The sequence below is a fragment of the Exophiala mesophila genome (genome assembly GCF_000836275.1).
Source record: "Exophiala mesophila strain CBS 40295 unplaced genomic scaffold supercont1.2, whole genome shotgun sequence".
NCBI lineage: Eukaryota > Fungi > Ascomycota > Eurotiomycetes > Chaetothyriales > Herpotrichiellaceae > Exophiala > Exophiala mesophila.
In genome coordinates, this window is record NW_015622505.1 from 4,100,764 (window position 1) to 4,126,820 (window position 26,057).

Here is a 26,057-nt window from a genome sequence, read left to right on the forward strand (position 1 = left end):
CACATTCCACCTATTCTGTCACGCTCTCGAACAATCCGTCGCGTTCGCGTTCGCGTTCTTTCCCATCCAACACGCTATTACCATTCAGTCTGATTGTGTGGGTAGCTCCTGAGATGGCGATCTACAGGTAGGGAGGTGATAGACTCTACCTGTTTGCATACTAGTCAATGGAGAGAGTCTCTTATCAATACATTCATATTCGTGTGCCTTTTCCAACGTACTGGCTTGCATTTCAAATGACATGGTTTGACCCCTGGTGCCTGACTCTGCCCGTCTGCGAGATTCCCCACCATCTTCCCTTTGCAAGACTTCTAGCCAGTCTCTACGAAAGATTCTAGAGTGTCTGCAGGAGCCATCTTAGCAAGGAGAGCCTGATGCTCCCTTCTTCATCGACCCAGCTCTTCAACGCTGCCTATCTACCAGGAGCGACAACAACCATATCCGTCTCAACTTCAGTCTCATGGTAGACAGTCACCTTCGATGTCAGCTGAGGTAGTCAGGTCAGCATGATGATCTTCATTCATGTTCTCATTCTTGCTCAGGTATCTGCAGCCACCAATGGTTTGCTGTGGCCCGAACCTTCGGAGGTCAGCCTGGGAGAACAAGTCGTCTGGCTGGACCCAAGAACAGTGGATATAGTGTTTCTATGGTCTGATAACAGTCCGCAAGTTGTCGAACCAGAGACTGTTACTAGCCAAGCTCATGGGACTGGGAGATGGCTGATGCAGCGCCCGTATGATTTGGTTCATGACTTGCTCAAGGAAGTCCGCATAGTCGCGACACATCTAAAATCCCCCTCGACCCCGTCAAAAACATCCCCCATCCCATCAGAGCGACATAAAGTGTCTGAGAATGCTATTTTGGAATCGGCTGTGGGTGATATGCTGGAGTCTTTGACTTACTCTGGTCTTGTACCATGGAAATTTCATTCGCGACATTCAGATTTCGAGCCCGAGCCCGAGCCCGATTCTTGTGACCCCAAAAGGCTTATCTCGGCTATTCACGTTGTTTTACCAAGTAGTCCGAGCCAAAGAGAGTTTCAAGCGGACGAGTTCTTCCATGGGGACGAGTCTTACACCTTGAGGGTCAACGAGTCTGTTGTATTTGTGCAGTCAAACAGTACTTTGGGGGCTATTCGAGGCTTACAGACGTTGGAACAACTGTTCTACAAGCATTCACGATCCAGATTGTCATACACTCCTCATGCGCCAGTCATAATCCATGACCAACCAGTGTGGAAGCATCGAGGTATCAGCATTGATATAGCCAGAAACCCGTTTGTCCCTGGGGACCTGATCCGTACAATTGATATCATGTCGTCTGTCAAGCTGAACAGGCTTCATGTGCATGCTACTGACTCTCAGGCATGGCCTCTCGATATTCCCTCCTTGCCGCAGTTGGCGCAAAAAGGGGCGTACAGGTCAGATCTTGTCTGGACTGCGCAAGAGCTAGAAGAAATTCAGGCTCATGGAGCGTCAAAGGGGGTTTCCGTTTTTGTGGAAATTGATGTGCCTGGCCATACGGCCTCTGTGGCTCACGCATTTCCTGACCTCATAGCAGCCTTCAACGAACTCGACTGGGACACATTTGCCGCTGAGCCATTGAGTGGTCAGCTCAAACTCAACTCTTCTGCAGTGACGGATTTCATGTCCAAAGTCCTCAAAGACCTTCTGCCACGAACGAGAAGATTCACGTCTTGGTATCATGTTGGAGGGGACGAAGTCAACCGGCCAGCCTACGAACTGGATGAGACGGTTCGCAGTGGCAAGATGGACGTCTTGCGCCCATTGTTGCAACGCTTTATCGATCATATCATTGGTCTTTCCCAAAGCTTTGGCTTTCAACCAATCGTCTGGGAAGAAATGCTTCTTGATTGGGATCTGACATTGCCGTCTGCGGGTAACGGGTCGTCGAATGGAACCCTGATACAGGTATGGCGCAACAGTCGACGGATTGAGGAAGTATTGAAACAAGGACACCGAGTTATATTTGGCGACTATGGACATTGGTACCTGGATTGTAAGTGACCCCTTCGTATGGCTCCACCTATCTGACCATTCACGCATCAGGTGGCTTTGGGAATTTCATTAATCCATATCCTTCTGGGAAGTCCCCTCCAGGGGTTCCTTTCAATACATCTGGAGGTCAAGATAGCCGCATCAAACAGCCCTATCTCGACTACTGCCAGCCGTACCACAACTGGCGACACATGTACGTCTACAACCCGATTGCGAACATCAGCGAGGATCTTCTCGGCGGTATTGAAGGCGGTGAAGTTCTGATGTGGTCGGAGCAAACCGATTCATATGATCTGGACTTCAAATTATGGCCTAGAGCAGCGGCGGCAGCAGAAGTCCTGTGGTCAGGAGTCAGAAATGAGTCAATGCTGGAAGATGCCACTCGAAGGCTAAGCGCTTGGAGAGAAAGAATTGTCTCAGCGGATGTAGCTATATCGCCCGTCCAAATGACCTGGTGTCTGATGGAGGGTGGCTGTAACCTGTGACTTGTGTTTCCTAATATGTATAGGCTGCAGGTCATCTAGAGAAGAATACATGCCCACCACCATTCAGTGCAAGTTTGTGTGTGACTGGGACGGGATATGGGTAAATCGTTGTTCTCAAACCAGCCTGTAATATCTGTCAAAGATTGAGGTGAAATGAGTTGCTTGGGCTTCCTCGTTCCTGAGGGGGAAGCCCATCCATCTATAGCCAAATGTACGGCTCTACAGTGTACAGGATGCTGGGAGATGTTACAAACCCTTATGTAATGATGTTGGCATCTGACAATGGATGCCAACATCTAGGTCTTGGGTTGTGTCGAGCCTCGGTCTTTGTCGTAAAGCGTATTCGAACACGGAATACGACGACTCTAAAGCCATTTCCATTTGAAGGTTCTGGGCTTTGCAGCTGCGGAGGCGGGGTAATGGTCTTAGACTGACGCCGTGAGTTGTACTCCGTACACCTTGTTTCACCTTGGCTGGCACTTGAGGAGGAAGATGGAGTGATGATGGAGTGGATGGGTATACATGATGCTCGAAAGTGACGACTCAGCAGGGTTACAGGAATTTGACTCGGCCCCTGGTCCTTAATGTTAGTTCCTACTCCGTAGATATCTTGAGATACAACTCAGACAGATTTCGCAATGGTTTTCCCCCATGGATCTGCGTCCTCAGGCCCATGCCAAAAGCAGGTCCCAGTGGAAATGGTGCATTAAGCGAAGGATTCCAGCATGTCGGCGCCCACAGTGACAGTCTCCTAGGCCACCAGCAAGCATGTGCATATCGACCCAGGCTGCAAACTTTAGAGCGTTTCGCACGGGGAATTCTTCTGCCTAGACAGGCGTGCCGGTTCCAGCTCCCCTCGAATCCGTTAAAAGAGGATCCCGCGTCACCCACGGGCTCGAGCGGCACCAGGCGGGTGGAGTGGGTTCACGAATGGTAGCTTCCATATAAACAATTACCATCCCATCTCCACCCACATTTCTGGAATCAAGTCTATTAGATCAATTGCTCTACACCTCTTTCATGTAGTTTTGTTCTTCACCATGATCCTGGACAACTTCTCCTGGCGCTATCTGGTCGCTGGACTGTTTGCGATCTATGTGACACAGATTTACGTTCGTCGATATGTGCAATGGAAAAAAGTGAGCCGTCTAGGCGGCGAGTGTCCCAGAGTAAAGACCAGATTCCCGCTAGGTTCGTGGCCTCTAAAGTTGTCGTAGCCGCCGAAGAGCTGACCTCTTCTGTGTAGCTCTCGACTTTCCCGTTTACTCGACGCGAGCGATCCTCGCAGACAAGGCCGAGGAGTTTTGGAATTGGATCTTTGAACATACTGGAACTGACTCCCGTGGGAATGGAAGTTTCACTGCCGAACTGCATATTCTCGAAGACGTCCGGGTCATTTTCACGGCTGATACAGAAAACATTAAGGCGGTCTTGACCCAACAGTTTCAAGACTATGGCAAAGGTGAATGACTGATCCGCCAAACCCTTCTGACCTCGGTGCTAACATATACTTGAGGCGAGCAATTCCATAAGGAGTGGAAAGCCTTCCTCGGCGACAGCATCTTCACTACCGATGGTTCCATGTGGCATAACTCACGCCAGTTGATCCGACCAATGTTTGTGCGTGACAGAGTGGCAGACCTTCCCCTAATCGAGGGACATGTGCGTAAACTTATCTCGCTCATGGGCACGGGTGACGGCTCCCCGATCATGCTCAACAAGCTCTTCTTCCGCTTTAGTCTGGATGCTTCGACCCATTTCCTCTTCGGTCACAGTGTCAACAGCTTGGACGTGGAGCAATCTGAGTTTGCCCAGGCTTTCGACGAGGTCCAGCGAGTGCAGGCACTGCAGGGCCGTCTAGGGTTCGACAATCCCATATTGGCATTGTTTCTCATGCATTAACAATCTGTTCTAGGCCACTACGACATTTTTATTCCATGAAATCATTCAACCAGGGACTGAAGACCATGGAGAAGTTTACGGAGCAATTCATTAGCGAGGCACTTGCTCTCAGCCCCGCAGAACTCGAGTCCAAGTTGTCACGATCAGATACGTTCATCCATGCCCTCGCTCGGTATACCCGTGACCGCAAGGTCATGCGAGACCAATTGACAGCGCTCCTTCTTGCTGGCCGCGACACGACCGCAGGGACACTTTCGTGGACGTTTCTGGAACTGGCTAAACACCCTCAGGTGGTTGAAAAGCTTCGAAAGGAGATTGTGGATACCCTAGGCCCCGGTAATCGGCCACCAACTTACCAAGAGATCAAAGACATGAAGTATCTGACCCATGTCATCAACGAGACACTTCGCCTATATCCTATCGTGCCCTTCAATGTCCGGACTGCTCTGACCGACACGAGCCTACCACGTGGAGGAGGACCGGATGGCAACAGTGTCGTTGGCTGTCCAAAAGACACCGTCATTGGATACAGTACTCTCATGATGCAGCGTCGTAGGGACCTGTACCCTCCCATCTCGGAGTCATTCCCTTACGACCCGCTAGAGTGGGTGCCAGATCGGTGGAACACGTGGACACCCAAGTCATGGCAATTCATCCCCTTTAATGGTGGGCCCAGGATCTGCATTGGACAGCAGTTTGCCATGGTGGAAATGGGATACACCATTGTTCGAATCTTGCAAGAGTTTGACAAGATTGTGGACTTTGGAAGTAGGCCCATTCTACACTGTGAGATCATCCTGACTCCCGCAGAAGGAGTCAAGGTGGGATTTGTAAAGAGTGCCAAACAGTCGGAGAAGGTGTAAAATGGTGAGAAGGCGATGCTGGTTTTTATGAATACATGTCTCTTTTATCATTTCTCAAGTTATGTGGTCATACCTGACATATCTCTCACCATCTCTTCATCATCAGCTCCCTTGCAAGGAACGGGGGTTCTTCCGTGCAGAAAACCACTTTAACAGCTCGAGGCACTAACATTTTAACCGGATGCCCTAGCGCAGTTAGCAGTAGAGCTAGTCTCAATTATAATGGCAACCAACGGTCGAAAGGGCGCTTTCCAACCCGCGCCACCAGTAGCCACCCTAGCATTCGCAACTAGCGGAACCTAGTCTCTCCTCCACCTCCACAACCACACTAGGAACGTCCCATTGTCCTCGACATGTTGCAACATCTCCGAGACCTGTCCACCTCAACTTGTTATCACAACTGCTCCCTTCACTCTGTCGCCATCATCATCCCTGCTGTTTCGCAGATCGGTGTTTGCTGCATTCTGGCACTGTAGCCAGTCATCTTGAGTCTGACTCTGTCGAGACCAAGTCACCCACCCTTCGATATTTCGATTCCTCCTCGCTGCATGACCTGCCTTCCTTGACCTTGACAATCTGTTCACGGTCATCGTCCTTGCCAGCGGTACTTCTCTCCCCGGTTTTCGAGGCTTCATTCCAGAAGCCGCATCACACCATGGCCTCCCTTACTGCCGACCCCAACGTCGCTTCGGGCTCCAAGACGCCCGCCCAACTCTTGCAGGAGCAGCACGAGGCCAGCGAGTCTCACCATGTCACCGTTGAAGATGTGGTTGATGAAGAGGATGTTGCACATCCACCACCACCAGAAAATCATGTCCACGACTCAGCTACGGCCGCATCCACCAACGGTGTCAACGGCACTAATGGCGTTCCTCTGTCCGCCAAAGCCGCTGGAAAGCAAAAGGCATCCGACAAGCCCGTGGCCCTCGATACGCAGTCCGAGGAGGCTTTCCCTTCCTTGGGAGCCTCGACCAAGGCTCCTGCACCATCCACCTCGCGTGCTCCTGGTTGGGTTGCCAGTGCCTCCGCAAAGGCTGCCCCAACGAACGGCTCACCTGCCCTCGGTTCTCGCCCTGTCTCCTCTGGTGGCCCGACACCTTCCTCCACTCCCGGTGCCCGAACCCCAGTCCCTGGTGCCAATGCACCTCGAGGGAATGTCTTGCTACCAGGCCGTTTCCGGGACTCTTTCGAGATCGACAATGCTGACCTGGACAAGAACAAATCCGTCAAAAGGGTCCTCGATGATGTCAAGAAGAAGTATAATGTCATTGTTACCCCAAAGTCTACAAACTTTGCTCGGGGAACCGAATTCATCGCTGAGGGTCCCAAAGCGAGAGTCACTGAAGCCTTGATGCACATCTCCAAAGAGTTGACACTAGAGAAGCAAGTCAAGCTTGAGGTTCCATCGGCCGTTTCCGCGCAAATCATTGGCAAAGCCGGTGCAAATATCAGAAAGTTGGAATCCCAGTTCAACGTCAAAATTCACATTGAACGAGACACAAGGCCTTCCACGAACCCTGAGGACATCAAAATCGATGTTGTCGAGATCCGAGGCCACGCTGCTCAGGTCCGTCAGGTTTACGAACAGATCTCAAACCAAGTGAAAGCTCTGCAGCCCAAGGTTGACCTTCCCGTCCGTGGCATTCCGCCTGAGTTTTATCCTTTTCTTGCTGGCCTTCATCGCGATCGCTTCCAGCAACTGGAGCAAGAGCGCGATGTCAGGATCAATGTTCCCCAGTACCATACTTGGCAACAACAGCCGCCTCCACGCCCGGCTGACGGCAATCAACGCCCTTCTTTTGTTCCTCATGGCGATTCGCATGTTGTAGTCTCTGGAGAGCAAGCTGCTGCGCTAGAAGCCCGAGCTCTCGTGGAGCAATTGGCTGCAGAGTTGGAACAGAACCTGCTACTGGAGGAACTGGCAGCGGAACAGATTCTGCACCCATACATCGTCGGCGATCGTGGCATGGACCCCCTGAAATTTCTTGAAGAGACTGGGTGTGCAGTCATTTTGCCACCACCGCATCATGAGACCGAAGACATCCACATTATTGGACCTCGTGACAAGCTCGAGGCCGGCCGCAACCTTGCAGAGGAACTCATGTCTCGGAAACACAACCGCGCTGTTGATCTACAGAAGCACTTCAGTGATGCCCCTCAGGGCGCTGAACGCCATTCAAAGGCCCTCGCCCAATACCTCCAACAAAAAGCAATTGAGCGCGAATTTCTCAACTCGCATAACGCTGAGATCGTCTTCCCTTCACCATCAAGTGCCTCTTCGAGTTGGAACATCATTAGCAATGATCCTCAAAAGGCTCTCTCCGCCCGCAACGAGCTCTCCAAAATCACCCAAGCTTATCCCACCCCTCGCCTGCAGCTGGTAGAGGTCGATCCATTCTTCCACCCTCACCTTGACCAACTCCACTCGGAAAAGCTCCGAAAAGACCTAGGCGTTCACCTCATCGTTCCTACAGACGGCTCAGACCCAGTGGTACTGGTGTATGAGGGACCTGCACAGGATGGTCCATTCACGATTCCCCGCACCAAGCCAACCAAGACTGATCTTGCTGCATTTGAGAAGGCTCTTCAGGAGGCACAAGCAGAACTCCTCAGCTCCATCCCCCACCAAGGAATCTCTGTCCAAGATCTTCATGTGCCCAAGAAGTTCCAGGATAAAGTTAAACGTTTTGTCAAGAATGAGCCGCAACCAAGTGGCCCTCAATCTTTCCCCGTCCAGGTCGACTTTGGGCGTGCCAGAAGTGGCCCCAAGCATACTGGCAGCGCTTCTCGTGGACCCTCGCCGGAGACTGTCTATCTAAGAGGCCCCAGCGAAAGCGACATTACTGATCTGCGCAAGAAAATTGAGCAATTTCTTCTCGAGGCTGAGCAGGACGAGAAAGAACGCGGTTACACTCTGTCCTTCCCATTCCCTGCCAACTACACCAAGAATTTGATTGGCAAGCAAGGCGCCAACATCAAAGCTCTGAGAGAGAAACATGATGTTGACATCAGTACCCAGGAGAATGGCAAGATCACCATTCAAGGACCGCAGAAAAAGGCAGAGGCTGCAAAGGCAGAAATCCTGCGCCTGGCCAAACAATGGGAAGATGAAGTCAATTTTGTGATCAAGATTGACCCCAAGTATCATGGCATGCTTGTTGGCAGAAACGGAGAGAACTTGCAGAAGATCCAGGGCAAAGTCGACAACTCTGTCAGAATCGATTTCCCCAAAGCCACTAAAGCTAGTGATGATGCCTCAGTTGCTGATACCGCAAGCGAGGCAGGCGGCAACCGTGCTGGGCCCTCTGGCGATGAAATCCGGGTTCGCGGCCCCCGCGCCAAGGCAGAGAAGGTACGAGACGAACTGCTCAGCTTGCATCAGTACCTGGTGGATAATTCTTACTCTGCTACTGTGTCTGTTGCGCAAGAGCAAGTTGCCTCGCTCATTGGCCGACGTGGTCAGGAGATGGAAAAGCTACGCGCCGACACCGGTGCTCAGATTGATGTCCCCAAGCCAGGTGGCTCGGAGAGAGTATCTATCCAGATCAAAGGTACGAAGCAACAGGTTGAGAAGGCAAAACAGGAGCTCCTGAAGCGATCCAAGGCATTTGACGATGTTGTCACAAAGACTCTGAATATTGACAAGAAGCATCATCGTGCCCTGATCGGGGGTGGTGGTAAGTCCTCAACATGCACATTCTCTTAGCGAAACCTCTCTAACACAAACAGGCTCCAATATCCAGAATCTTGTCTCCAAAGCTGGTGGCACTGGTAGTAGTGCTGAGCACGTGCGATTCCCACGCCATGGAGAAGAGTCTGATACTCTTACGATCAAGGGTACTGCTGATGTCGTGGACAAGATCCTTGCGGCAATCAATGCATTCGTCGACGAACGAGACAGCCAGATCACAGAGACCATCGACATTCCTGTCACGTCTCATCGCGAATTGATTGGACCCAATGGGAGCACCCGCAAACAAATCGAGGACGACTTTGGCGTTACACTCAACGTACCTCGTCAAGGCTCCGGCCAGACCGGCGTCAAAATTGCGGGACGGGCTGAGAATGTTGCCAAGGCCAAGGAACATATTCAATCGAAGACCGTCAAGCCTCAAGGGGAAACTATCCTGGTTCCAAAGGCATTGCACCATGCAGTCTCAAAGAATGGGGCATTGTTCCGGGAGCTTTCAAGAGAAGGCATTCGCATCGACCACAATGGCCAAAAGCCACCGCCGAGATCGGCCAATGCCAATGCACCTCGACAACGGACCACGAATGGAGACGTACCTTTGATAACAGATCAGCCTGGCGCAGACTCGTATTCGTGGGACATTGTCTCCAACGAGAGTGCCACGAACGGCGAAACCGGCGACATTCCTTGGATCATCTACGCTGGCAAGGACGTGACGGAGGAGACGGTGACCAAGACCAAGCAGAAGATCCGGTCATTGCTAGATAAGGCGGCGGTTCCACAACACACAGGCTATCTGATTCTACCAGATCCACGACTCCATCGCCACATTGTTGGACCAGGAGGCTCCACCATCAACTCGATCCGCAAACAGTCGGGTTGTGATATTCAAGTACCTAACAAAAACAGTGGAAAGGGGGAGGAGGGCGAGGCCATCACCATCGTTGGACAAGAGAAGGGTGTGCTTACTGCTCGAGACCTCATCCTGGAGGAAATCAGCAAAGCCACGGCAGGTCGGGGATAGAATACCCGTACCGGGAGCCGCCCACGTGGCTTCAGAGACGGTCAAGATCCCGCATACGCGGGTCAGAGCGCCAGCAGGCAGGATGATGTTGAAAAAACTTTTCTTTGATGCAGACTAAAAGCCATGTAAAAGTGTAGATGCGAAGGAGCTGATCTGGCCTGAGAGATAACAAAAAAGCATAACTTTTCGAAGGAAGAAAAGGTTTTAGTAGCTAGCGTGAGACTATAGCAGGTAGGATAATACTACAATGTTTTCCTCTCCTTTCTGGTCAGTCACGGCTCCTTTGACACTAGGAAGAAAATATGAGAATGCATATATTGTGTGACGTGGAGATTTAGCCTCCTCACGTCAATGGATTCCGATCTATGACTATCAACGATTTTATCTGAGATTCAGACATAGGCGGTCAAGCCTCCATCCGGCGATGGAAGTCTCCCTTCGACCTCAGCCTTCTTCCTTCAATCTATATTAACAAGCAAGAACGATATCGCATAGGCATCACATAATCTAGAGCCGAGACCGGAGATCGGTCGGTAGGGTTGAAGAAGGGCTCAGAGAGGGCGTATCTTCAATCTCGGTATCAACATCTGCAGCTTCGACAGGAGTGCCTGGTGGACCATCACCTGTTCTCTCTCCACCGGACCGAGGGGCGAAGTATGGATACCGCCAATGCCATCCGCGCATCTCGTCGCTATGTCTTTGTCTATCGCCAGCCGGCGCAGGGTCGTTATTCCGGGTACGATGATTGCTGGACGACGAGGCATGCCTGTCGACACTTTGTTGATACGTGTTGGATTCAGGATCCATGAGATTCAGGGGTGCGAGTACATATGGGTTGTAGCGTGGTGTAGCTAAAGATGGCGGCCCGGGGGGATAGAAGACTCGTGGATATGGGAGGGTTGGAGGCTGACAATGTTGATTATTTCGTTCGGCCGCTGTTTTCATGTGGATGTTCTGAGCCGCGGCAGCATTGGCGGATTCGTACAGCGGCAATCCGCGGCGGTGGAAACGAGGGCCTTGCAAATTCGTATTACGCATCCAGGTGTCATTCATGTTATCGTAATTAGTATTGGGCAGGTGACGATCGAGGCCCGGTTGGAAGGCCGATGCCGAGGAGATATCGGGGTTTGGAGTTGAACCTATCGTGTTGTATGGTTGGACTGGCCTCTGGATCGATTCTGGATTCTGGGTGGGCTGTAGAGACATCTGTGGACGATGTCCCGTTCCTATAGGGTTGACGGTGGGCCAGTCTTCATCACGCCATAGAGGTATCGCATGTGGTGGTCTTGGGACATCCCAGTCACCACGCCTCCGCCGGGCAGAGGAAGGCAGAACGTCTCTGACACGTTCTAAAACGGTACGATGATTGTTCCGTCTGGCCTCCACAAGTTGACTTGCGGCCCTTGTACAGGCGCACGAGGGGTCGTAGGAATCACTTTGCTCACCACAGTCGTAACAGAACTCGACTCCGCAGGTGCAAATCATGTGGGCACACCCCTCAGTGCGTTCGACCAGAACTCGGCATCCAGGGCACTGTTTCCATTTCTTACTTTTGGCCAATCTGAGATCTCCAGGGGACATGAGCGCCTCGGGCGGTCTGCATTCATCATTGTTGATGCCTGTATGAGAGGCCGAGTTTTGCTTGCAAAGGCTGCACATTTTATTGTTGCATCTGGGGCATTCGAGGAATTTTGATGAGGCAACCAAACGTTCTGGATCGAGATACTCACTGCACGACGCATTGTCGCAGTAGGTTGGGTTGCGATCACAAAATTCGTTAGTGACGCTAATATAACGAAGCAAGACTTGCCGATCCAAATGATCTTGTATATGTTCGACGTCGATGCCCATGCTGCGACCAAAGCAGCATCGGGGCGGCCACGATGCTCGGTTCGCCGTACCGACCTTGACAAGTTCGTTCAGGCACACTCTGCAGTAAGGGTGTCCGCAGGTGAGATAAATTGGGGCGGGAAGGGGATCATGACATGCTTGACAGCGTTTGGCGTTGCCATCGGACTGATGTGGCTTGGTTTTCGCAAGATAAGGGAAGTCAGGTGGCAATGGGGGATGCGAGGGATCGAATGAGTAATACGGTGTGAAGTTATACCCTCTTGTGATGCGATGAGGATTTTCTCGTGTGTAACTCATTCTAGTCAACTCGGGCATCGGGAGCGGGAGCTGAGAGGGGTTTGTCGATGTGGCTGTGGGAATAGAAGATGGAACAGAGGACAATGGTGGTGGGCGAGGCATAGTGTGTCGTGCCATGGTGAGAGGGTTGAAGGATGGGGCTGGAACGTCGTAAAACATATCATAGTAAGTGGTCATGCTGTGATTGTTGGATTCGAGTTCCATGGGATCATCCTGAAGATGGTACATCCACATTGACGACTCTGCATCACCATCGTTGGCGGTCGTGGACAGGATATCTGACGGTTCGGATTGCTGGCTGTGGCTGTGGGCTGAGTTTCGGGAAATTCCCTCCGAAGGTGAAGAGGTCTCTTGAGCTGATCGTGCAGCTGAACGTGGGCTTTGCTCGGAGAAACGAACTCGGCGGTGGTGGTTTCTCATTGTGAATGAAGTCAAGATAGAGAATTGGGAAGTCGAAGAGGTTTGTGGAAGGCTGTTGAGATCAGCGGAGGTTAGGAAGATCGAGGCTGAAGGGGATGTCCAGGGTTGAGTTGAAACGAAGGTCTCGAAGATATCCAGGCTGAATGAAAGGTTCAACAGAGGAAGGGAAAGAAGATATGGGCTGGAAGAGCGGTGGGGTTGTGCCTAGTCGGTCAGATAGATTGATTCATAACCGCGTGAAAGGTTAGTGTCAAGTCCGGCCGGAGGACAGGCTGCTGGGGAAACAAAGTCAGAGAGACATAGGCTTGCGGATTCGATGATATGAAGATCTCGGACATTGCTAGGGAGGCTTTAGTGAAGTTAAGTGGTGTCACAGTTCGGTTGACCTTGGCGCCCGGCATCAGGCTGAAAGATTTGTGTGTGGTTGAGGATCAGGGCGGACTCGGGCTTACTTCACTGGATTGGTTGACATGCAGGAAGAGGGGTACTATCAGGCAGCAAGAAGGCCTTTAACTTCTTCGACCTGAGTTTGTCCGTTATGGCGTTGTTCTTCCTGTTGCCTACCTTTTAGTGATTGGTTCATGTGGGTGGCACCATTTAACACCTTTGGAGGGACGATGAGCCGTGTCACTCTCTCAATGGATTGCTTTGTGCTATGGTGTGCGGCATGAGAGAAGTATTGATGGTTTGAATGGGTGGTTGGGTTGATACAACAGAGGTTGACATGAAGGGAAAAACTGAGGCTGTTGGCGAGAAGCAAGTGCAAAACGGAAGGAACTGGCGGGGAAATTCCTCTTGTCAGACGAAAGCTCAAGTTCTGATATGCGGGCGAGATTACCACACCTACTGCATCAGCCCTGCTGTCAGACTTCTAGGATATACCCAGATGTTCAACGCTATCTACACCCTCCCTCCTTGGCCTCAACATTAAAGTGACATCCTTCTCATGCCATCCTTCACATCGTCTATCACACGTTTCTTGAAGCCACAGGCCTCTGAGCCAAGCCATCATCATGAGGCTGATTAGATGGTTGTCCTATTTTTCTTTGAGTATTTTTCCAGATCAAGGGCCAACGCAGATAATAGACTCCAAGACAAACATTATCTCCTAAGCAAACAATGCAGACATTGTTTGGTCCATACCACCAAAGCCTTTCATCTGTCTTGCTATTATTGTCATTGATCAAGTGGGTTCATAATAGCATGCCTTTACTTAAGCATATACTTCTATACATCGGCCTATCCCTTGCCCCTTGTCATCATCTGGGACGTCCCTCAATTCTTACCACAACAGTCCAAATCATCCCGAATGCCAGTCGATCTTGCAAACAAGATGACACTGATGATCACACTGAGAGGCCCATCTGGTTTCCAATGTGCTTGGGGTTTCAAAGGTCGTTTTGAAGAGCCGGCCCCTCTCCCGTTGTGCAAGGAGGCCTTTCTGCTTGTCATTGCTGAAGGAATCGACTCAGCTGATTTGATTCGAGCAGGATTTCAGGCATATCAACAAGCACTCAACTCCAACAAGACCCAGGGATTTTCGCCTCGTTTTCTGGCGAGTGAAAACGTCTCAATAGCCGTCACCCAGCACCAGCTGGACAAGATCAAGATTTATCTGGAGGCCATCCGGGAGGAGATTGGACGCAGTAGTTGTGCCGACACTTTCGTCGATGACGAGACTGTTCACGATGCTATGTACTGCCTATCTTGGATAGCGAGATGCCGCGCCATCCTAGTGCACTCGCATGTCTACTACAAGGTCAACTATACTCTCGTTGGATCTGAGAACAAGGACATCACCATGGCCTCCAAGTCTTGAGATCTACTGTTTTGTAACAAGCACCTACGTATGTGTAGATATCAATATAAAGAGATTTCCCGCTAACGTGTCACATTTGCTTCACAGGATCGCGGATTGCGTGACTAGTTCGCAGTTTCCCTGTTGAGCCCAACGTCCCTCGTGCCTTCCCTAACATCCTCGTGTACGAATTCCCAATAAGGATACACCGTTTTGCACCTGCCTGTCTCGGCATTGGGAATCGTTCCTGCCAAAGAGAAACCCATTTGTCAACGTCTTTCTTGACTTTCAACCTTGAAGAAACTTCTCCTTTTAGTCTCCCGTCGGTTGAACGCAGTCCTCGTTTCTTCTCTTGGTTGCCGCTGGCATATCCTCTAATCAATGCGCGTCTTGCAAGCCTCGCGAATGGAATGACACCATCTTGGCCATCGCCCGCCGACTCGTAAGCCTCACTTCAAGCCAAGCAAACGTATCTGCACCTAGTCTGGCTCATCCCTGCTCGCTGCTGATGCTAACCAAACTGCTAGGGTCCAACCTGGCCAAACCAGCCAAACACGCACTAGTCACGTGTCCTACGTCCTCAAGTCCATGGATAAGCGAACCTCTGTGCCGCTCAAACAATCCTTGTGCAGCATATGCGTATGCGTGCCCTCGAAGATGCCCGAGGAGGGTCGGGTCTAATGTGTTGCCGACTTGCCGACAGAAGTGGTGACGATTTGTTGTGAACACCTGTCAGGTTGCCCTGTGCCTCCCAAATGCCATAGGACGGAGCCACCGCTCGGACAAGACTGATGGAGGGGCAGAGGGGCAAAAATTGGGTCGACCTTCCATCACCATGTCTTGGTGGCGTTACCAGATTGGGTCTAATCTCAATCTCATGTTCCTGAGTGCCCCTCCGCCCAGTAAGACCTGACTGTACTCAATCGAATGGCTATTAGGACACTGTCATGTCTTCCAGGAAGGGCTTCGAAACAAATCAAATTGGTCTCGCAACTCTGAAGCACCACCGATTTCACACGCAATTTCACATGTGTTGAATCCCTCTTATCCTAGCCGAGTCCAACAGATTCGTCCACCTCTCACCGCTACATGTTCTCCCGTGGGTCGGATTCATGCATCACCCACATATCTGATACTAGCTTTCGGGCTCCTACTCACCCTCCATTCCCCAAGACTAATTAACTACCGCCAAACACGGCGCCATGCTCAATCCAGCGGGCCGTCACTTCCCGTCGAGGGGTTCTATTCGATCTGTTGATACTTTGGTTCCATTGGCGTCTTGTTTGATTGGCTCCAATCATGCCTGAGGCCGCTTCCTCCAACTCGTCTTGATGTGGGGACATGGCAGCATCAGGGGTCCCGGTTTGAGCCATGATAATCTCGAGGGGCTCTAAACTGACACGACATGGTGTCAGTGTGTGTACGGAGGGGTCGAGGGGTAAAATGCTTTGACCCAGTCTTTCTTGACATGCATATAAACAACACGCTCCACGCTGGCAACAAGAATTTACTTTCTTCTTCCTCTCCATAAGCCTTCCACTCAGTCCAGTATCCAGTCAATCTTCATTCATAAACCAATCCATCCCACATAACGTACCATAAGCAACATGGCCGACGACAGCATCAAGCAAGCTCTCCGAACCAAGTTCGACAAGCTCACCCCTGCCGACTTTGCTGCCTCTCAGGGCAACAAGGAATCCCTCGCCGAGAAGGTTGCCGCTGCCTACGGCATCTCCAAGGAGGAGGCCCTCCAACAAGTCGAGGATGTCTTTGCCGGCAAATAAATAATTCACCTCTCTGGGGAATCCCCCAACGGCCAACCTCATGACAACATGCTATTGGGAAAGGACACAAGAAGACAAAACACATGACACATTTTCCTTGTTTGCTCGATCGAATCCACCGTCGGTACAACGCCTCTAGAGATTCCCGAATCTGTTGAACCTACTCCGAGTCCTTGAGGAACAGGGAGGTGAAGAATGGGTCAAAACCCCCAAGAGTTGCGCACGAAATCAAGTTGCTCATGAGTTGGACACGTGCGCAGGCAAGAGGATGATATGTTTCTCGACTCTCTTTGTTAGAATTGATTTCAATTCAATAGTCATTCATAGCGAAGGAGCTCCAACTACACACCGATTATACTGTTATACCTCCAATAAGTGCGTTTGACACATGGACACACTCGTCTGCTTGGCTGTGATTCTCATGATTGATTCCATCTGTGCTTAATTCTACCTATAGTTGTTTTAACTTCCCGGGTTTAGTGTGTGCAGTAAATAAAGTATGTCGTTCAAACACCCTTTCGCCCTCTTCCATGGAAGACCACAATTGTCAATTGCTGATGGTCTGTTGGCTTTCCACACACTTGGATCTAGATCGTGACATCCCACTCCCTCCCTGTCCAAGTGTAACTGCCGTGATATTGTAGACACATGGATCATCAAACATGCTATGTCCTCATTATTTCGGCATGTGGTCTTGTCCCTAGACTGGACCTAGACCTGGGTCTGGGTCTGGGTCTGGAAGACCTTGCCTTTTCTTTGGTCGGTTGGCACGGTTGGCTATCTCGACTTCTCGGACCAGCCCCTCTCTCTTTGCCCCCTTTTTACCCCTCGTCAGGCACTTCATTCATGTCACCTTATCTCGTGTCCTACCTATCAATGTAACACTTCGTGATATGATACGGCTTCGTTCCTCTTCTCATATCTTCTACTCTGACATGTCAACATGCCATTTATCACTTAGAGATCCTATAATCGGCTATATACTGTGCTACTTACTTGTAAGGACACGGCGGGCACAAGCGGGGTGAAAAAAGGAACAAGCTCAAATCCAACTTCTATTATTAGTAATGCTACTCATACAGCTTGTCATTGAGTCATGATCAATTAGGTGGCACTCACGTCTATGTACCTCCAAATCTTCAAGAAGAGGCTTTAACTACCCAAAGGAAACTATGGTAATGTTGGCATCCCTCAGAGACAGACATACTTCAGACATGGATATCAAGTTGATATATGAGGTATCTATGTTACACACTGTTTGTCATTACCTGCTGGTTCTCGTCATCACCTCTCCTGGCTCTCCACCTCCTAGTTCAGATTGTTTAGATCCGGCAGACCTTTCCGTCGTCATCCATCGATACGGTCATTCAAACCCATGTCAATCTTGCATGCCATGATCGCTCTCCCCTGGATCGTGCCACGCCACGATGAAAAGGTACAAATAACACAAAAAGAAGAAGCTGTTCTCGTTTTATAAGGTGGCTTCCATTCCACACCACCGCAGGCTACTCACACTTCTTCTTCATCCTCCAATCCATCTCCAAGAAGTTCATCGTCCTCCACCACCTGAGAGTAATCTTGTCGTCGACTAGCAAAAGCATCTCTCGATCTATACGGAGCTCCGTAATTTCCCCCAGTGGCACCAGCTCGCCCAAATCGTCCACCTCCGGATCCAGACCCGAGTGGCATGTAGCCTCGAGCACTTCTCCATAGACTCATTACAAGAAGTGGTGTGGCTTTTGCAACTGCAACCACTCCACTGACAATGGCCACAGGGATAGTGATCCAGAGCGTGTCGCCAGAACTGGTGGATCCAGAACTCCCGTCACCCAGTCGGATGGCGCCAAACCCTCCAAACCCTTGCTGCTGCCATCGGCTGTAGACCCAGTATCCCACACCAGCGGCTGCGGCTATGGGGAGGACAATGGCGAAGAAGAGTGCCACTCCACCAATACCGTGCTTCTTCTCGTATTCCTTTTCATGTCCTGGACATGGTTTGCTTTCAAGTCGATCAAGCTCACGACCGCCCGAGCAAGTAGTGAGAGGGATGCGTCGGTATCCTGTGGGATACCAAAATTCCACTTGCTTGGGATTATCCTTGCAGTATTGTATATGATTGGGAGGTTCAAGACCTGGTACCAACTGACAGGATCCATCAGCTTGCATCTCGTAATTGTAATCGCATTCAAAGTCCTGTCGAGTACAGCTGCAGTTCTGGGCGATACTGTGAAGGTGATCGATCATCTTTCCATTATAACAATCTGCGTCAGTACGCTTGCGGTGGTATCGTGCAATGTGCCCAAAGAGGCAGTTGTCGTTTTGCATCGGGTGCTTGGGTTCCCACAGCGTATAGTCTTTGTTAACAGGATCGATCTCATCGAGGTCACACTGTCGCTGTCTTTCTTCGAGCCCACTGAAATCAAGACTAACAGTAAAAATGCCCCGTCTAGAGCCAGTGCCGACTTCGCGACCCCAAAGCAGAAAGTTTCGAGAGTTGTCCGAAGGAACAGTTGTGATTGCATCGATTTGCATGTCCACCTCAGGCGAGAACTCAAACTCTTTCCATGTCGCACCTTCGTCCAGGGAGTAGAACAAAGATTTGGTGGGTTTGGATTCTTCGATGATGACGATGATGCTGCCTTGGTCGCCATACTCCCACATGTAGCTCCCCTTTTTGACAGACGTCCATGTGATTCCAGCATCCCGTGTGATGAAGGTGTCTGTGGCCGGATCGTCTTTGCGAAGGAGATGGTCTCCAACGTTGCCGACTGCCATCATTAGTCCGACTGCACTCGGGCTTGAAAATGTGGCTGATTTATCTGTTCGCTCTGTGTAGCTGTGAATATGTAACGAGCATTTTTCGGTAGCCTTGTTTTCCTCATCAACACACTTATAATTATTTCCCACAGCATCCTTCTTGGGTGGTGGGAGTAATGACCATTCTGCACCATCATTGTGAGTTATTTTGGACTGCAGCTTCTTTTTCTCCCCCGTTTGGGTCTCTTCAACGTTGGAGACGACGTTGACCATGGCAACGCCTTCGAGGCCTTGCATTTTCTCGAAATCAACGTATCCTTCGGTGTCTCGGTTGACGGCATTGATCGTAAGCACATAAGAGGTACCATTGCTGTTAGACTTGATGATCGATCCGTACTCCCGGTCCTGAGCAGCATTGACAGTCACATGAAGGAAAACGGCATGCGTCGAACTGTCCAAAACAGTATATGCCTGCTGGTGCGCCACCTGGAAGTTCTTGGGGAACTGCGCAGCCGCAAAGTTTCTCCCATCAACACTGGCGTCAACTTTCAGCCCTTTCTTGTCGTCCGCTTTAGCCGCCACAATGATGAATTCCGACATGGTTGCAAAGTCTAGAATGTCCTGGAAATGCACATGTGAATCTCCAAACCAGTTATCGCTGGAAAGGAGTCGGAGACTCTTATCTGGATTCTCGTCCTCATACTGCTCACAGTAGATGAGTTGATCTGCGTTATCCTGACCTTGGCGAGTGATGAATTCACATTTCCTCGCATATCTCACCAGCGTCTGCCAATGGTCACCTCGATCTTTCGAATAGAAGATATTGGTGTGGTCATCTTTGCCTACCGCTCCAGACCAAAGAAGCCAATCCTTGTAGTCAGGATGAAACTTGAGGGTGGGGAGTCGGAGGTTGCTGGGTCGTTCAGGCGCTTCGAAATGATCGAAGCGGTCGCCACGATCAATGGTGTAGTGGACCTTTTTGGACCCGGTCAGGAAGAACACCACGTCGTGTTGGTGAGGATTTGGAGCGATGGCGGTAATTGGTTCTCCCTTTAGGATTGGCTCCCAGGTCTTGCCGTGATCGCGGGTGATGAATATGTCCTGTTCACTTGTGCGCATCACGATTGTTTCGTCGCTACCAATAGAAGTGTCGCTTCTTTCCAGATAGTACCACTCTGAGAATCGAGAGGCGTCAAAGTTGGTCTTCTCGACACCAATATCGCCAGAGACAGGTTTATGCACGCTGTCAGTGCATGGTCTTTCAATCTCCTCGTCGAATACTTCACCGCCCTTTCGAATACACTCATCGCCGGGAATCAGTCGCCATCCTGAAGGTCCCTTGAAGGTATCTTCTTTATCTTTGCATGCTCCTGGAGGAACCGGAATTGGTGCAGCGGGATTACATTTCTTGCGATCTTTCGGGTCCCTGACAAAGTTATAGTCACATTCGAAGTCTGCAATCGTGCACGTGCAAGCTTCGTACTCAGCGACGGGGTCTTTAAACTCCTCGTCGATGAAACATTCGGCGTCGGCTTTGCGTCTGGTGAAGAACTGCTTGTGACCCATGATGCAACTTGGTTTACCGTCCTCGTCAACACGAGCAGGCCATCGTTCAAAGTCGTTTTTGCCACATGCCCGTTCATGCAAACCCTCGAAATCAATCTTGAATACGTGATATGTGGCCTTGGAGCCAGATCCACTGGTGCCCATGAGCAAGAACTTGAGGGTAGTCGAGTCTGGCACGGTGGTGATGAACTTGGCACGGATTTTCACGTCGAGGTCGACCTTTTTCCAGCTCTTGCCGTGATCGATTGAATACCGGAAATGGCTGGTCGTGTCTTCGTCGTCAATCGCGACGATGACAGCGCCTTGATTGCCAAACTCGTAGAGGTGGGCACCGTCGAGGCCCTCGTACCAGGTCACACCTGCGTCATCAGAGACATAGAGATCTCCGTCCTCATACGGCTTCAGATATTCTCCAGTGTTGCCAATACCCATCACAATGCCTGGAGCCGGGCTGGAAAAGATCCGCCCGGATTGACGAGCATCGGTGACCGAATGCAAGTTTAACCGGTTTTTGCCAGCGACCAAGTCTTGAAATGTTCGACCGTCGTCGAAGCTAATCTGAGACAAGATTTTCTTCTCGGCAATGGTAGAGTCTAGGACTTCTTTTCCGTTTTCCACGATGTTTACAATAACAATGCCTTGAATGGTCTGGACTTTTTCAAAGTCAACACGACCACGCATGTTTCGGTTGGTGTAGTCGATATTGCGGGTAAAGTAGGTACCATTGGAGTTTGAGGTAAAGAGAAAGCCCACGGGGTTGGTAGGTCTGGACCCGAGGACGTCAACCTGCATGCTGTAGTTTGTGCTTTCCAAAATGGTATAGGCGTCTTCATTGACTCGGTGTTGACCAAATTCGGCTCTGTGCCATTGGGAAGCGTCTTTGGTGACATACAAGGCCAACTCATCGGTTCCCTCGGACTTGGCAGCTGCAACGAGGAAGCCCTTGACAGCGGCCATGCTGATGATGCCGGTGACGGCGCGACCGCCATCGAGCTCAGGTTCAACGATCTCAGCCTCAAAGAAGTCGTCCGAAACCACGAGACGATTGTCTTTGGGCCACGGTGAGTAGAGACCTTCGACGATACAGAAGATACGGTCGTCGATCTCTGAGGCAACCTCTGGAGCGAACAAAGGAGAGCTCACAGCCCATTGGCAGCCTTTGGTCTTTGTGCCGACTCGGTGGTGGGTTTTGAAATCATCGTCGGTGTAAAAGGCGACCTCGGAGCACGACAGGCCTGCACATTGTTCACCATTCCAGATGACTTTCTTGGGATCGCGTCCGTGGAAGCTCAAGGGGTTGGGTCGAAACAAAGCCAGATTTGCGCCAGAAGAGAACTTCCTCCAAGTTTCACCTCGATCGTCAGTGACCCAGTGATCGCCTGAAAGACCTAGGATATAGGCTCGCGTATGATCCCATGGATGGGGCCACAGATCCCAGGCCTTCCCAGCCTGGCCCTCATCCGAGACTTTTTCCCAGGTCTCACCGGCATCTACGCTGCGCCAAACAGTATTTGCCTCTTTGTCATGGCCGAGGATGGTGTCCGAGTCATCAAAGTAGAAGACGTTGTCTAGGGGATTGTCGAACGTGGTAGCTGAGATGGTCGGGCCATCCTTCTTTGCATTGGTCTGATGGGGTAATGAGGCAAGGAGGAGGAGGGCAAGGGAGAGGGAGGCGAAACGGTGGCAGAGGGACCTGATTATCATGATTTGATTACCGCATTGAGCAGAAGGATGAACACAGAAAGGCGATTCCAAAGGAGAACACCAGAATAGAATGCTTGCACCAAGAAAGAATGATGGAATCCAAATAACAATATGGGCGCAGTCTGGACAGGTTGCTGTTTCAAACAAAGATCGAGTTGGGGATGCCTGCGGACGCTTTACAAGTGACAAGTCAAGGCACCAATAAGCTTGTTTCCAGCTTCACGCTGTATCAAAGTCTGGGCAACTAACTTTATTGGTGAGGCTATGGACAATAACGTCTGCCTAGGTGCACAAGTGTCTGAGTGCAGGGGCCATCGATCCCTCAGGACAGCATAACGGGTCCTCATAGTAACTGATTTTGGGGCCGAGAGGCCCCCTCGGCCCTTTGGACGCCTGTGACGCCCCGACCAAGTATGGGGGATGAGGTCCACGCATATGACAAGTCTTCAGAGCTGATGGCCACGTACGACGACGGTAACCCTTCCACTTTATCATTGGCCATCTCAGAGAGACCCTGACCCAGACTTCAGGGGACAGCATCCAACAAGTCATATATGAGGTCGCAATAACCTATGTAGGTAACCATGGTATGGTACTACGGGAATACCTGACCAGGCCTCAATCAACATTGTATGGTCTGGCAGGTTTCTTGCCTTCTAATTAATGACTAAGTAGTGTAGCAGTGCTCTATTGATCATCTCGCAATGACTTGGTTTTAAAAAACGTCGGCCTCGCTGTCATTAATGCACACCTCTTCTTTCTCAAACCTCAAACACCGCTTGGCATGATCGATCTGTACGATCGGCAGTCAGCAGCCGAGTGCCATCGTCTGAGTCATACCGTTTCCTCCATTTTGATCCCTGTTCCTCATGCCATAAATCGCATGGTGCGTGCCCCAAGGGTTGATCCTTCCAACGCCGACGCTCGATCCCAAATGCACAGATATGATCGTGTCAGACATTACTTCGCAGTGTAGAGGATGATCTAATGCACCGCCAAATAGGTTGTCTGTGCCTTTATTTGAGTCTTAACTTGCGAAGGAGTCTTTTGACCTTGGATTCTTCGGCAGGCAAGGTATCCCATATTGAGGTTGGATCGCCATCTAAATGTAGCTCTGGGCGGTCGAGAGGTATCTTGTTGATGTTTGCTGGCTCTGAGAGTTTGGCCTCGGGATCTCGCAGATCTGGTCTCGTCAGAGTCATGTGCAAGGTCATTTCTCGATCCGATGATGTTCCTCGTCCGTAGGCTTCGGGCAGTCGCCGCGGAATCGATGGTCTCATGACACTCAATCCGTCCACGCTCAATTTGGGTGTCGGCCGATGCATGTGAAAGAAGGGATCTTCAGGCGTTCTTGGATCGTACATGTGGTCGGGTTCATCGAGATCATCGCCTTCATCTCCAGACAATTCGGGCGTGTCATCGTGGAAGAAGGTTCGATTGTTATCCTCGGCTCGCGCAGGGCTGGTCATTGGTCGGACAGGAGTTCTTGGACTCTTTGCTTGCACCGCTGGGAACCCAAACTCGACAGCTTCATCAAACTTTTGAGGTGAAGCGAGGTATAGGCGCAACTTTAACCGAGCCGCAGGGTCCTGATAATGTGTGGGGCGAGGGTCGACGGAGGAAAAGGAGGCCTGTGACCTGATATGCTGCATAGGAAGTGATGGAGAAGTGGTCCCGGAAGTGGCGATGGGCAAACCTGGCATGGGAGGCGAGTCCACCTGTACTCTTGAAGACGAAGTTGATGTACGTCCAAGTCGAATAGAGATGCTGGACAATGAGGTTTTCCGTCGAGATGGTCTCCGTGCGTCTCCCATCATAGATGTGCGGCGAGCCGTCTGAGCTATGGCTTCATGATAGTCGACGAGTCTCAAATCAAGTTCTCTATCATTTTCCATCCAAGGAAAGTTGTTGACGGTGTAGTCACCCATGTCCACGCCAGAGTCAATGTCCTCCTCACAGAGGTATCCAAAGTCGTCTTTTGAAAGATCAGCGCGTGACTGCTTCGGGTGTAACACCAGCCCAAGCGATCTGTTGGCGTGCCAGCTTCGTCGGCGGAGTGTCTCGTCTGCAGCGTCAAGGATGAGGGCGTTGGTGGTGCGGGAGTATTGATCACACTCTTGTCGGGAGAAGAGCCTGCGCTGAACAGGCAGCGGGAGAGAGGTAAACCAGTGTATCGAGGGCGCGGGTATTGGTTCAACAATGGTCTTCGGAGGGCGTAGCTTTTTGTGAAGTCGGTTCCCAGTCAGCCGCGAGTTAGGTTGCAATGAGCTATTGTCGAGATGGGAGAGACGGGAGAGGAATGGAGAGGTGTGATGAGGACGGTTGTTTGGTCGATGGATGGACAAGCGAGAGGAGGGAGCAGGAGGTGGTAGGCAGTCATTGCCATCTTGTGCCAATCTGAGACGTTCCAAACTGCTGAAGTACTGGTGCAACAGACGAGTTAGCTCGTGGGCCGTGCAGAATAAGCGATCGATTCAGATGCCAACGGTCGAAACAAGACAGCACCAGCGACCTTTTGATGGACGGCGCCGGGCCCAAAATTGCCCTAGCACCCCTAGACAAGTCAAGGCGGACCCTCGGACCAATGCTTTCAGGGTCCAAAGGGAAGAAATGCAGGCACGGGTTCCAGAGGAGGAACGTCCCGCAGCGCCCAGACCAGGGGTGCGTCGACACAAGGAGGAATTGAGGAACGCCCGTTGCGCCCTAATCTCCAAGTGTGCAAGCCCCAAAAAGGGCGGTCGATGGGGACCCGCTGCCAGAAAAGTCACTAGACACCGCCCCCCAAAGACCAAATGGTCAATTCTTGGGATGTGCAGATCACGCCCCAGACTGGTAATGGCGGACATTCCTCCCTTGTTAGTTGGTAGGCGTTGGACAACACATGCCTGCTTCCGACCTTGACTTGCTCCTGGGCATGGGCAATAAGCGAAAGTATGGGTAATTGGGGACTTACTTTTCGACGAAGAGCAGGTGGGAGAGACTGATAATTCTCAAGGTCGATAGGAGAGCAGGCCGAATGAACACGGCTTGTTGAATGTCGCCTCATCGTGATCGTCTGGGAGTGATTGCAAGCTGTGTGTTGGATCCTCAGCTTGTCTGCAGTATCCGTCCATCATTTACTGTTCAAGCATCTCAGGTTCTACTCGAGAATCGTTCATCGCGTCCTCAGACAGTCCGTCGACCTCAGGCGGGCACGTCGATCTGCAGAGGGCAACTTGTTGGTGGGTGCGATCTGCAAAGTTGATAATCAGCGTCCGTTGCGAAGGAATTGTCTAGGTAGAAGTGCAGAGAGCCTTGGACAAGTGCGCAGTGTGTACATACTTGAAGCATGTACTCGAAAGTAAGTAGTGCAGAGGCGGTACTTGGAGGCTAGCTTACCAGTGGTGCCAACGGTTGACCCAGCTGTAAGCGTTAGGCCCAGGGGTGGAGAGCAGAGGATGACGATGCCACTGGAATGATCAAAGGGAAGTGATGTGATAGATATCTTTTTACCCCTTAGTGTCAAAAGTTTGAAGCTGGAGGATCCGGCGACCCACGTCGGTTGACAGTGGGCATTGAGCTGTCAATATGTAGACATCTGCCTTGGGCGCCTCGGGCTACACGTAAGGATTTTGTCAATGCTGCAACTCTACCTGGCTTTTTACGCGTGATGACTTTGTATGAAGGCCTGTCACCTGAGAATGGCAAACACGGCTGTGGGCGACGCCGGACGAGATTAAAACTACAAGGGACTCATCCGCAGCCGGGATAGAATATCAAAAGATTAACGGGTTCCTTGCTACCCCTTCGTACGCGTTGCCCGGCGTTGTTTCCTTTGGCTGTGGCGTTGGTACTCCCTGGACGAAACCACCACGAAGACCAAGGGTATTCCCTCCTTTAAGCCAGTTGACGACTTGA

At 51.0% G+C, this 26,057-nt stretch overlaps 8 protein-coding genes across 10 annotated transcripts; 5 read left to right on the plus strand and 3 right to left on the minus strand.

Annotated features, from left to right (window-relative positions):
• Positions 1-132: 132 nt before the first annotated feature.
• PV10_03260 (uncharacterized protein) lies at positions 133-2,771 on the plus strand. Its single transcript, XM_016367687.1, has 2 exons — positions 133-2,019; positions 2,070-2,771. The coding sequence occupies exons 1-2, from the start codon at positions 507-509 to the stop codon at positions 2,501-2,503; spliced, it is 1,947 nt and encodes a 648-aa protein (XP_016227205.1). The 5' UTR covers positions 133-506; the 3' UTR covers positions 2,504-2,771.
• A 744-nt stretch (positions 2,772-3,515) lies between these two features.
• On the plus strand, positions 3,516-5,323 carry PV10_03261 (uncharacterized protein). Its single transcript, XM_016367688.1, has 4 exons — positions 3,516-3,694; positions 3,750-3,965; positions 4,020-4,365; positions 4,419-5,323. Exons 1-4 carry the CDS (start codon positions 3,544-3,546, stop codon positions 5,266-5,268), a joined length of 1,563 nt encoding a protein of 520 aa, XP_016227206.1. The 5' UTR covers positions 3,516-3,543; the 3' UTR covers positions 5,269-5,323.
• Positions 5,324-5,641: 318 nt separating this feature from the next.
• PV10_03262 (uncharacterized protein) lies at positions 5,642-10,244 on the plus strand. The gene is made up of 2 exons (XM_016367689.1): positions 5,642-8,945; positions 8,998-10,244. Exons 1-2 carry the CDS (start codon positions 5,924-5,926, stop codon positions 9,981-9,983), a joined length of 4,008 nt encoding a protein of 1,335 aa, XP_016227207.1. The 5' UTR covers positions 5,642-5,923; the 3' UTR covers positions 9,984-10,244.
• A 246-nt stretch (positions 10,245-10,490) lies between these two features.
• Positions 10,491-12,755, minus strand: PV10_03263 (uncharacterized protein; the record flags this gene model as incomplete). Its single annotated transcript, XM_016367690.1, has 1 exon — positions 10,491-12,755. Exon 1 carries the CDS (start codon positions 12,549-12,551, stop codon positions 10,491-10,493), a length of 2,061 nt encoding a protein of 686 aa, XP_016227208.1. The 5' UTR covers positions 12,552-12,755.
• A 750-nt stretch (positions 12,756-13,505) lies between these two features.
• PV10_03264 (uncharacterized protein) lies at positions 13,506-14,395 on the plus strand. Its single transcript, XM_016367691.1, has one exon. The coding sequence runs from the start codon at positions 13,861-13,863 to the stop codon at positions 14,368-14,370; it is 510 nt and encodes a 169-aa protein (XP_016227209.1). The 5' UTR covers positions 13,506-13,860; the 3' UTR covers positions 14,371-14,395.
• A 1,485-nt stretch (positions 14,396-15,880) lies between these two features.
• PV10_03265 (uncharacterized protein) lies at positions 15,881-16,631 on the plus strand. Its single transcript, XM_016367692.1, has one exon. It carries the CDS (start codon positions 15,957-15,959, stop codon positions 16,131-16,133), a length of 177 nt encoding a protein of 58 aa, XP_016227210.1. The 5' UTR covers positions 15,881-15,956; the 3' UTR covers positions 16,134-16,631.
• A 715-nt stretch (positions 16,632-17,346) lies between these two features.
• On the minus strand, positions 17,347-22,288 carry PV10_03266 (uncharacterized protein). Its single transcript, XM_016367693.1, has one exon. The coding sequence runs from the start codon at positions 22,158-22,160 to the stop codon at positions 17,643-17,645; it is 4,518 nt and encodes a 1,505-aa protein (XP_016227211.1). The 5' UTR covers positions 22,161-22,288; the 3' UTR covers positions 17,347-17,642.
• A 281-nt stretch (positions 22,289-22,569) lies between these two features.
• PV10_03267 lies at positions 22,570-25,820 on the minus strand. Of its 3 annotated transcripts, none has more exons than XM_016367696.1 (3): positions 25,539-25,820; positions 25,114-25,392; positions 22,570-24,583 (listed from the first exon to the last, which is right to left on the minus strand). In XM_016367696.1, the coding sequence occupies exons 2-3, from the start codon at positions 25,204-25,206 to the stop codon at positions 23,177-23,179; spliced, it is 1,500 nt and encodes a 499-aa protein (XP_016227214.1). In that variant the 5' UTR covers positions 25,207-25,392; positions 25,539-25,820; the 3' UTR covers positions 22,570-23,176. The 3 variants fall into 3 exon arrangements, with proteins under 3 accessions (XP_016227214.1, XP_016227213.1, XP_016227212.1); XM_016367695.1 differs by having other exon boundaries at positions 25,482-25,820; XM_016367694.1 differs by having other exon boundaries at positions 25,114-25,820.
• Between the last annotated feature and the right edge of the window lie 237 nt (positions 25,821-26,057).

Coding starts and splice junctions, on each gene's coding strand:
- PV10_03260 (XM_016367687.1), top strand. CDS start 507: ATGATGATCTTCATTCATGTTCTCATTCTTGCTCAGGTATCTGCAGCC. Junction 2,020..2,069: donor TGGACATTGGTACCTGGATT/GTAAGTGACCCC, acceptor TTCACGCATCAG/GTGGCTTTGGGAATTTCATT.
- PV10_03261 (XM_016367688.1), top strand. CDS start 3,544: ATGATCCTGGACAACTTCTCCTGGCGCTATCTGGTCGCTGGACTGTTT. Junction 3,695..3,749: donor AAAGACCAGATTCCCGCTAG/GTTCGTGGCCTC, acceptor TCTTCTGTGTAG/CTCTCGACTTTCCCGTTTAC. Junction 4,366..4,418: donor GCACTGCAGGGCCGTCTAGG/GTTCGACAATCC, acceptor AATCTGTTCTAG/GCCACTACGACATTTTTATT.
- PV10_03262 (XM_016367689.1), top strand. CDS start 5,924: ATGGCCTCCCTTACTGCCGACCCCAACGTCGCTTCGGGCTCCAAGACG. Junction 8,946..8,997: donor TGCCCTGATCGGGGGTGGTG/GTAAGTCCTCAA, acceptor TAACACAAACAG/GCTCCAATATCCAGAATCTT.
- PV10_03264 (XM_016367691.1), top strand. CDS start 13,861: ATGCCAGTCGATCTTGCAAACAAGATGACACTGATGATCACACTGAGA.
- PV10_03265 (XM_016367692.1), top strand. CDS start 15,957: ATGGCCGACGACAGCATCAAGCAAGCTCTCCGAACCAAGTTCGACAAG.
- PV10_03266 (XM_016367693.1), bottom strand. CDS start 22,160: ATGATAATCAGGTCCCTCTGCCACCGTTTCGCCTCCCTCTCCCTTGCC.
- PV10_03267 (XM_016367696.1), bottom strand. CDS start 25,206: ATGAGGCGACATTCAACAAGCCGTGTTCATTCGGCCTGCTCTCCTATC. Junction 24,584..25,113: donor CACCTGCTCTTCGTCGAAAA/GTAAGTCCCCAA, acceptor CTGTTGCACCAG/TACTTCAGCAGTTTGGAACG.